This window comes from Saccoglossus kowalevskii, chromosome 9, assembly GCF_978046115.1.
Source record: "Saccoglossus kowalevskii chromosome 9, keSacKowa6.1, whole genome shotgun sequence".
Lineage (NCBI taxonomy): Eukaryota > Metazoa > Hemichordata > Enteropneusta > Harrimaniidae > Saccoglossus > Saccoglossus kowalevskii.
Genome location: NC_140649.1, coordinates 31,097,796 through 31,108,380, shown reverse-complemented (window position 1 = coordinate 31,108,380; position 10,585 = coordinate 31,097,796). Strand labels below are relative to the sequence as shown.

The window sequence follows — 10,585 nt, the reverse complement described above, 5'->3', positions numbered from 1 at the left end:
TTATGCCGATGCTTGGAGAATGATCACACCCCTCTGTCAACGAAATAGAGGGACTGTGTATATCAAGTTAAGTTTAGTCTAGTCGTGGGTCAGTAATATTCACCACGTGGTATCATTTTATCTGTGCGAATCTAGTGTTGATATCCACTACTAATAACTTTTACTTGCAGGTATTTGGATTAATTTAAATAAATCAAACAACCTCAAAGCAAAGTACCACACAGTTAGATCGCCTCGATAAGATTGGGCAATGGTTATCCTTCTTCGCTGTTTGGCTGATGACATAGTAACGACAATAAAGAACGAGAACTCGAAAATCATTTGCGGTTTGTTGTGTCTTCGATTTAATCTGATTAATAAAAGTTTATGTATTGTACGGTACGTATTATTTTTATTATATTGTTAATTATTATAATGTTTTTTTTCATTACATACATACATTATTTTGTATTATTGTTGTAAGTATTGCCACACGTTTATATAAATCACTAAATATTTAATTTCAGCCACAATGTTTACTACCTCCACGTGGTCGAGGTTTGTGAATCCTTCGTAACTAGACTCTGTTCTAGATGTTTACTACCTCCACGTGGTCGAGGTTTGTGAATCCTTCGTAACTAGACTCGGTTCTAGATGTTTACTACCTCCACGTGGTCGAGGTTTGTGAATCCTTCGTAACTAGACTCTGTTCTAGATGTTTACTACCTCCACGTGGTCGAGGTTTGTGAATCCTTCGTAACTAGACTCGGTTCTAGATGTTTACTACCTCCACGTGGTCGAGGTTTGTGAATCCTTCGTAACTAGACTCTGTTCTAGTCTTTTGTCGCTGTACTATTGTGAATCAGCGCTCTGAGACGTTTGTGTATAAATAATAAATGAGGGCAGTATAACAAATAGGAACTGGAACGGCAACTCTTTACGCGAGAGACAGCCCGGGAGGGACAGGAACTGGAAATCGAGTCTACACTATACTTGGACCCCTATTTATCCAACATACTTGGGTTAAATGTGAGTCGACACGAAACCGTGACGTTGGCCTTCCAGTCAGTCGAAAATCGCTGAATTGTAGCCCAAAGGTAATTTATTCACTGGTCTTTTCAGCCGGAGATATCCTGAGACGTTGTAGAGATGGACACCAAATTAACACACTAATCATTTGTCAAGTTTCACCCGTGAATATGAATAAAAGAAATACACATTTATTGTAAATAACTTGAAAGCAGCCGCCCGTCTATTTTGATACCCATTATGATACCATAACAGCCAAAACACAAGAGATGTTCGCATAAATTGTACATCCACGTTCAGCCTGAGTGTTTTTCATGACCAAACAAAATTATACACCCCCGTACACTTTCTATAGGACTGTATTCAAGATTCCAAATAAAGTCACGACTGCCTTGATCAAATGATACTCGTATTTCGCCTCTTTGTACTGCATGGAAGCCTTGAAACTACAGTGAAAGAAACCACGATGATGTCATCAGACAGTTGCACTTTAAGTTGATGTATGACACATCATGGACACATGAAGAACTCCTTTATTTGTTTTGTAAAGGCATTAGGCTCCAGTTTCAGAAACGTGTCCTGTGTAATTTAAACAGCCTATTATCTCCATGTAAAACTAGTCCAATGAGGCCGAAGGTGACTGAGTTGTCACCCCAGTGCGCGAGTTCGATGGATTCCACGTCAAACCAACATGTGTTCTTTCGGTGGTATTACAAGGAGAAAAGCATCCCACCCCCATATCCGACTTTTTTCAAAATCTGTTTTTTTAATTTCAATTATTTCAATGGCGCCTTTGAAAATTTGAGTTATGTCGTCTATTGGTCGTATACGCGCGTATGTGGTTTAATACTCAAGTTGTCGACTGCAGTGTCGTCCCAATTTTATTTGAAAACACTTACAAAACTCCTCAGAAGAAATTGAAATATCACGCACAATCAAAACTTTAGAACTCATCTAATAGCTTTGAAATAGAATAAGACTGACGTCATACACGAGTGAATACAGAATGACAAAAACCCTAAAAAAATAGTAAAGCTGGATGGCGGTATTGATGCCTCAGTGGGAAACTGGTAGTAGTTTGTATATGTCTTGCAAGTGGGATTATAACACAGTTATAATCAGTTATTTAGTCATGAGCAATAACATGTTTTAACAATCAGTGAATTTACTGCTATTGACACATTTCGCCATAGGAAACTGTTTCTAATAAATGAATCGTATAATCAAAACAAAATAAATTTACAATTATAGAGTAACAATAACAGCCTCGATGAACAATAACGAAACAGACATGATGAAACGACACTAAAACCTTTAAAACTGCCGGGAAAACTCAGCTAAATCAAGATTTGTTGTAGGTGCTATGAAACTGGGTGTACATCCAGTCTTTACAAGCAGTCACCCGGAGCACCAGTGTGTACAATTTCAAAAGAAAACCGCATCTTTAGACATCTATTGTTGCCTTCACTACGTTGAAGGACACCCTCGAACAGGAAAGGACGAAGAGTATCACTGTGCTTGGTCACTGGTGTGAAGCCATCATATTCACAGACACGCAAAACGATCAGAATTTAAGAAGCATGATTTGGCGTCTTGAGTTGTATATTGATGGCGACACGGTGGGTGTATCAGCCGGCGGAACTTGAAGTTAGGGACAGCGTGTAGTCTTTTTTTATGTATAATCAGAATTCTTATTGCGAAATGAAGTATTAAACCACTCTAACATTAAGCTGACATATAGCAGGACAAGTAACATATTGTTACGCCAAAATATTACCGATATAATATATAATACTGTTAACGAGAGAAGTTGAGTGATTTCTACTCTCCCTATCACGTATGCGAATACACACAACTATACAAAAAGAAATTTTTTTAATAATTTAGTAAATTACAATGTCATTTAGATTCTGTTCACTTTTCGACGTGACAATTCCTGCTAGATATGCTGTGTTTTCCACTACACCATCTCGAGATTTTTTTCCAGGAAGGAGAGATGCAATATTAGACTTTAAAGCGTAGTTTGGATAAAATGATTGATGTATATTTGATATACTACCGTAAAATATGAGATTGTGATATCGTGAATTTGTTACCTGGCAACAGAGGACGACTAATAGTTTTAGTTAGAAAGTTGATACTTATTTCTCTCTTCACCAAGAAAGTAATGCCAGCAAATTTGGATAAAATTGGATATTTTTCAAATAGAGAAGAATTTAGAAATATGTTTTATAAGTGGGGGAAAGTGAAGTGCAAGATGGTTATAACTGTATGGGGGTATTTACTGTGATCGCACGAATGAATGGAACGACATTATTATAGTACGTATCCCTAAAGCTACATTACAAATGAAGCAATGGCTACATTTTGAGAAATTTAGCTACATCATTAGCAAAATAGTGTCTCTTACTGCAATACTGCCATTCCATTCTTTCTCTTTTTCACAGTAAGTAAAACACATCGCCTTAAACAAGGTTATGCAATCGTTGAACTGGGAAAAGAAGATATATTGCTACTTCTAGCACGATACACCAAGGAGACTGCAACGGCTCGCTATCTTCGTGGGTCACAGTAAACTTTCACTCGAATGTAAACAGTGACCGTCTATGTAATCGTTCATAAACAACAGTATTGAACTAGATTTAGTTGAAGTGGTGACCATTTTTATCGATAAGAACCCTAACATTTTTTCTATATACAATTTGTGACGACAGAACACGTGACGTCCCCCGACAGTGTTAACATATAGGATGTTGTCGGCACAGAGTCCAGGATAGAGAAGGGACATCTTCGTAATACAGTATGTTAGCTTTCGGTGGCATTGTTGCATCCGTCGAGGATGTGTACGGAGACAAATCCGATCACGCTGACGGATCATGGCGGGTATCGTAACGATTCTTGGACTGGCATAGTAGGCACGGATAAAGTCGTGTTACAAGAAAGCTACATGAAAGGTCACTGCAATTAAGCGATACATAACCGTGCACCGAGACATAGGCATTGATATCTGCAGGGGTACAAGTGGGGTCATGATCCGGGGTCGTGACATACTGATAATGCTTTCTATTTATAGTAACATTCACATCATTTATAAACACATGCAACAGGAACAACGCACTATATTTTGGTATCTCACTAACCGCATTTCCGGTTGCGCCCCGCCCACGCTTTCTTTGGGACTATGTGCCGGCGGAAGATCACGATTTATTGTTTAACCCGGTCGCGTGCCGTTCATTTTGTTGATGTTGTGTTTGGGTGGTTTACATCAATTTCGAGAACGACGGGATGTTAATTGATTGTGATGATCTCCCAGGGTTTATCTCGTGTTGGAATGACTGTTGTGTAGCATTATACAGTCCAGCCTTCACTGAAAAAAAAATGACGCACGATTAATTGTAGAAATGATGTCGTTAGATTAATTGTACAAAAGATGACGTAAAATCTTAGAGGATTGGTTTAAAAGCAATAGCTGCATTTTCATCATTTTTTTTCCAGATTTTTTAATCCATGAAACACGAAGCTAAAATTACCTTGGCACCAAATGAGTAAACACGTGACTATACGTCACATTACACGTGGCTGTACGTCACATAACATGGAATGTATATTGTGTGAGTGATTATTCTTTTCATTTTGAGTGCTTGTTGTTTTTTCTTTATTTCTTTCATTAGTTTTTTAACCATTATTGCTCCTGTGTGGGTGAGTATGTGTTTATTATAAGTAAATACATCAAGGTGTATATAAACTGATTTAGTCAAGCTAAAAACCTTTGAACTGCGTAGTATGCTTACCAAATTTCGTCTTAGTGACCATAGTCTCAAAATTGAAACGGGTCGTCATAAAAAAAAAATCACCTTAAACAACAGGGTTCAGTTTGTGACATGTGTAACAAAGGTCTAATTGAGGATGAAATACACTTTCTAATGGAATGCAACAAATATAATGAGTTGCGTACCAATTTTTTCAATAAAGCTAAGAAAAGGTTTTGAAGTCAGGAAGCAGGATCTTACTTGACATGTTAATGCCGGCTGTCTAATATTAACTTTTACTTTTTTTTTCTGTTATGACAAATTTTACCTATTTTTCATTGTTTAGTATTTTAGTGATTTTGGATTATTTAGTAATTTAGTGACTGTATTTTGTTATTTAGCATATTGTTATCTATTTTTTTTCTTGTACCTTGTGACTATTTCCTTTTCCTCCGGGGATTGTGCATGAGTCAATAAGTAAATACATAAATAGCGTGGATGGTTTTCACTATTGTTTGTCTATATATATACTGTTTGTACATTTGGTAAACAGTTATTTTTGCCCAGTAACTGACACAATGACGAATAACGTAGCTAATACGTCAAAATAATAAAATACATGGAAAATATTACACATTTTTGTATCTACTAAACGTTTATTCCTGGGCGATGAAGTTGTTGTTTTTCACCAAAAGCAGGATTTCCTGTATAATTTCGAAATTGTACTTTCAATGCTCTCGCGGTGTGCGGTACACTTGACGGAAGGAGAGGCCTTGGCAACACGAAGATTAACACGTTTCACTTTAGACTAGGAAGTCGTACTAAAACTGACAACATGTGATAACAGTGTCTAGTTTCAGTTGACGGTTTGAAAGGACGATCCATATTATATGAAAAACTGAAAAACGGGTCAAAGTTGTAATTTGTATATAAAGCACATTGCGACAACACGGAGATAAATCCTTACCTACAAGGAAGTACTACTAACAAAAAACAACATGAGATAACAACATTTGGTTTCGATAGACGGTGTGAAAGGACACACAGAAAGCTGAATTGATCAAGTAAACGTCCTACTATTTCGTACTATACGTGACAGTAATATTTATGATGCAGCATAAACACATCTTGGAGGGGAATTAAATTCAATGATTATCGAATTGCTTTAAAGCGGGAGTTGTCACATGCGCATGCGTCAGATGGCCATAGCGTGTCACTGTTTACAAACAAGCGTCTACCCATGAGCCTTTGCGTTTTTAGCGTGTGTTGTTATCGTCGCTTGGGACTCAATTCCCGCGCGTGCGCAGGTGACGACCCTCCCGCTTTATATTTCTTTTATGCTGCTACATACTGTAAAATACTTTATTTTAGCTGGAATTAATTTTCACTGAAAAAACTTTCAGGGTGTTTCGTATGAAATTTATTTTCACTGATTTTTGTCAAGTTGAATGTAAAATATAGAAAAAAAGATATATTAGCTGGATTTTATTTTCACTGAATCATTCCTTCAGCGAAAATAGCGAAAATTAATTCTAAGCGAAAATAAAGTATTTTACAGTATGTAACATTTCTTTCATTAAATACTGTCAAAGTAAGCAATTACTGCTCAATGAGTCTAGTTGTTACATTTCGTATTCAAGTTCAAATTTAAAATGTTTCCCAGTGCAATATATATACGCAATCGTTTAGATTCTGAATTGTAAAATGATGGGTTTAAAAACAATTTGACGAAAGTAGAAATGACATCATCCTCGTGAAAAATCGCAATCCAGGAAGCAAAATTCAACTCCAAACAACAACAACAACAACAAAACATCACATATATACAACACATTCACCGTTGTTGCCATACTCCGGCCTGAATTATCCAAACCAGTGGCCATCCCGGAAGTACTGTTCCATTTTGTTTTCTTAGAGAACCTACTGTGTAAATCATTTGCTTGTTTTTTTTGTTTGTATGGTTCCCTAGCACTGGCAGAAATGGGTTATTGGAAAGCGCGTTTACATTTTGTTACAATATCATTTACCGCATATGCGCATTAGACTAGTGTTTTTCGTTTTAAATCGAACGAATACTGTACAGCATGACACAAAAATAACATACTTTGGTTTCTGAAAAATCATACTGCAATTCGTTCATCAGCATGCAGTATAAAACAACAATATTGGAAAATATATGTTTTTGTTCATATTATATTTTCATATCGGGACTATAAAGGTAAAGTTGCGTAGTGCATATTAATAAGCGTGTCCAGAGTGTTTCGTTCTACAATTCACGGTGAATCTCCTTTTAGGTCCCAATATAGTGATCACATAACACAAATGGATACACTCCACTACTTAAATGTCAATTGCACCAAAGCAAGTTTTTGAAATTTCTATCATTTAAAGTGACACAAAAAATAAATAAATACAAAAAAAAAACAAAAAAAAAAAAAAACTGTGTTCGACCACAGACCCTCCAGTAGATCTACTGGAGGGACTATGGTTCGACCCGTGGCCTCCTCTCTACTATTGTCTGACGATTCAGTGCTCCATTATCAATGCCATCAGCTATTATTCAAAGGGTGGGCTTAGTACTCAATCAACAAATTACGATGGCATCCGATACATGCATACATACATACATACATACATACAAATATTCTAGTATTACCATTACCCCCATTCTCCGCGGGACGTTTTGACACAAAAATCATCATTCCTACTGATATTTCATAGAAAAAGTCGCAAGCATCATTTTTTTCTCACAGTTGAGTCTCAGATTTCAAAGTCGTCACCGTTATCACTCATTTGGGTATCTCTTCACGTGACAGTAGTCGTATTCTAATACTCCTGCTTCCGTTGCCACCAGGGTTTTACCAGGCATTCATCAAAAGAGTCTCTTTCACTTCTTTTCACCTAAGTAGTCTCGTTCACTTTCTTTTGAGACGTACGGATTATATAAAAAGTCACTTTCGGGACGGGACATTATTAAACAGAGGAGACATCGCGTCGGAAGCCAACAAGACGCCCCTCGTCGGCCTAGTACTCACTTTTTTCTCGCAACGCTCTGGCAAGAATACACAGTGAAAGGTGGGTGACGAGTAGTAAACATTTATCGAGATTACTTTTCAACCTGCGTTGCGGTGTGCGTTGTTATCCACGGATCTATAGCTCTGTATTTTGTTTTTGTATAAGAACACTTTCCCAAAAGAACAACTTTGTGAACGATCTGAATAACTGGGTTTTCTGACTGATTACCAACTGTGTTATTCTTTACAGGTACATTCATCGAATTATATCGCCAAAGTTAACATAGAACTAATACTAGTATACAGAGTCTTGTGACACGTCAGACAGGGACAGATTACATGGTGTATAGAATATACAGTCATATGCCAGCAGCTACACATTGGTCAGGAGCAGTAACTATTGCGATCACGGCGTGCGGTACTCTATGAAACTGTTGGTTTATTTGTATTACTACGGGCAAGACACTCGAACCATACAGCCCATGTACTCGTGTTGTTGATAAAATAAATCAACTGGAAACACACAACGACATATACAAAATTTCAACATTTTAAAATCAATTTTGACTAAATCAGTGATTATAAAAAGCATTATCACGCACGCACACAGTGTCTTTAATTGTCATGGCGTCACCAGTACCGTCGATCAGCGATCTCGACACATCTGGAGACAACGACATTGAACTTTCACCCTGCCAGATGGAATTAGGTGGTAAGTTCGTGCAAGAAGCTGCACAAATAAACAGCCAACAAGATTATGGAATCCATTACGGCGATATTTTGAGACAGAAACTATTAGAAGCAAAGCACGACGCACCATCCTTGGAAACAGGCAACAAGGAAGTTGGCAACACTATGCTTTGGCCAGGAAGCGTCGTCACCATGGAAACATGGACGAATTTACGTCACCAAGATAGACAAGACTTGTTGAGCAGTGACAATAAAAAGGGAGAAGGTATCGGTTTATCGACAGATAACCGAATTTTGTTTCCTGCAACACTACCAAGTCGGATCACTATGCCGCCCCTAGCTTCAGTCACAGAGGCGGCGACTGTACGAAGAAAGCGATTGATGGCAAACGAGTCGCGTTTTACATGGAAAGGAACACGGCGAATGTTCACGAACACGAGAGAAAGATGGAGACAACAAAACAACAACATCGCGTTTGCAGAGCTGAGAAAACTGATACCAACTCACCCGCCCGACAAGAAACTGAGCAAAAACGAGATTTTACGATCCGCAATGAGATACATAGACTTTTTGGTGAAATTGAGAGACGATCAAGATAGGGCTACTACTGCTTCGTCATCACTTAGTAATCATGGAAACGAGGCTAATATTTGCATCGACGAGGATGACAAACAATCAGATATTTCTTTATTTTCATCTCCTGGATTGTCGGGCACAAGCGATTTTGATGATAACGATTTGGACAATATATTTGTCGACAGTTGCGAAAATGGATCTGATTTATTCTGACCGTGTCAACAAAACACTGGGACTCGGAATGGACATTAACAGTCGGGAACCACGGGAACCTAATTCACAGTTGGCCGTTCATGAATGAAACTGACTTCAGAGTCTCGACAAACATTGACAATTATACGACACTAAGTCGACATGCGTGAATTGTTGTAATTTGTAATATGTTCATCAACAGGTAGCTAAATTTAATGTTTTTTCTTCAATATTGACAGTTCTGTCGACGAGAATTGCAGTTTATGCACTATATACAGCGAGTAATGTTGATAATCATGTAATAGAACACTTTATGTTTATTCTGTATATTTTTTCCATTTATATTATATTTTAAGACGTCAAATTTTCCTGCTTAATGTGCAATAACGTCTCTCAACTAAGGTTACAGATTTTTTCATATCGTCGATGTTTTCAGCTTTCTGGAATTTGTTATTTTCAATACAGTTTTCCTTGTTAGTGGAATATGCACCACGAGAAAACACATTGTCGTCACATTTCGATGTAACCAAATATATAGTTATGATAGCACTAAATGTAATTAAAATTAAAAATCAAAGGATTTCGTGTTTGTCATTGAATTTCATTTCATACAAACATTTTAGGAAGATTTTTTTAACGAAAGAATTATATCTCTGATTCTCCCACTTTTTCCAATGTGACAAACCGGATCGGAAGCATAGATGTTCCCAATATACTGTGGGTAACATATCACATAGTGATATTCTTGACGCTATTTGGTGAATCGAGTTCGGTGTTCATAGTGTTGTATCGTATTTTCTATTTTTGAATTATGCAAATTTAAATAAAGAAGCCTTACAATACGTATTTGCAATATAAATGTTTCGCGACATGTGTACAGAGAGTATGTACAACGTCATGTTACCATAGAAACACTAGTCGGTTATCTTGGGGGAATTAATTCTCGTGCCTTTCATTCTATTCTCCTTCCCAGAGTTCTTTGCGATGAGAACACCGAAAGTAACTCTGCTACTAGATTTTATAATTCCGATATGAAATTACCAATGCGAGAGATTCTACAAACTCTCTCTTTGAGAAATTAACATATAAAACAATATGACTTGCCATGACTTGGCCAGTCTACTCTGTCACCACACACCGCCATTTATTTAGTCGTAGAACACTGCATGGGAGATAGTATACTAGTACATTGGCTGCAGGGCAAATAAAACGACTTTGTGCTCAGTGACGTCACGTGCATATAATCCGTAAGCAAATTGAAGAGACAAATTACTGAACGATCTCAGAAACTAGAACATAATGTAATAATAATACCGTTTGAAGTAATTTCGGAAAATTCATTGCACTACGATAGTA

At 37.3% G+C, this 10,585-nt stretch overlaps 1 protein-coding gene across 1 annotated transcript; it reads left to right on the top strand.

The window, feature by feature from the left end:
- Positions 1-8,641: 8,641 nt before the first annotated feature.
- Positions 8,642-10,071, top strand: LOC100329001 (stem cell leukemia protein). The gene has a single exon (XM_002732312.4). It carries the CDS (start codon positions 8,654-8,656, stop codon positions 9,248-9,250), a length of 597 nt encoding a protein of 198 aa, XP_002732358.4. The 5' UTR covers positions 8,642-8,653; the 3' UTR covers positions 9,251-10,071.
- The last annotated feature ends 514 nt before the right edge of the window (positions 10,072-10,585 follow it).

Bases quoted from the DNA above. Each gene is read 5' to 3' on its own strand.
- LOC100329001 (XM_002732312.4), top strand. From the start codon at position 8,654: ATGGAAACATGGACGAATTTACGTCACCAAGATAGACAAGACTTGTTG.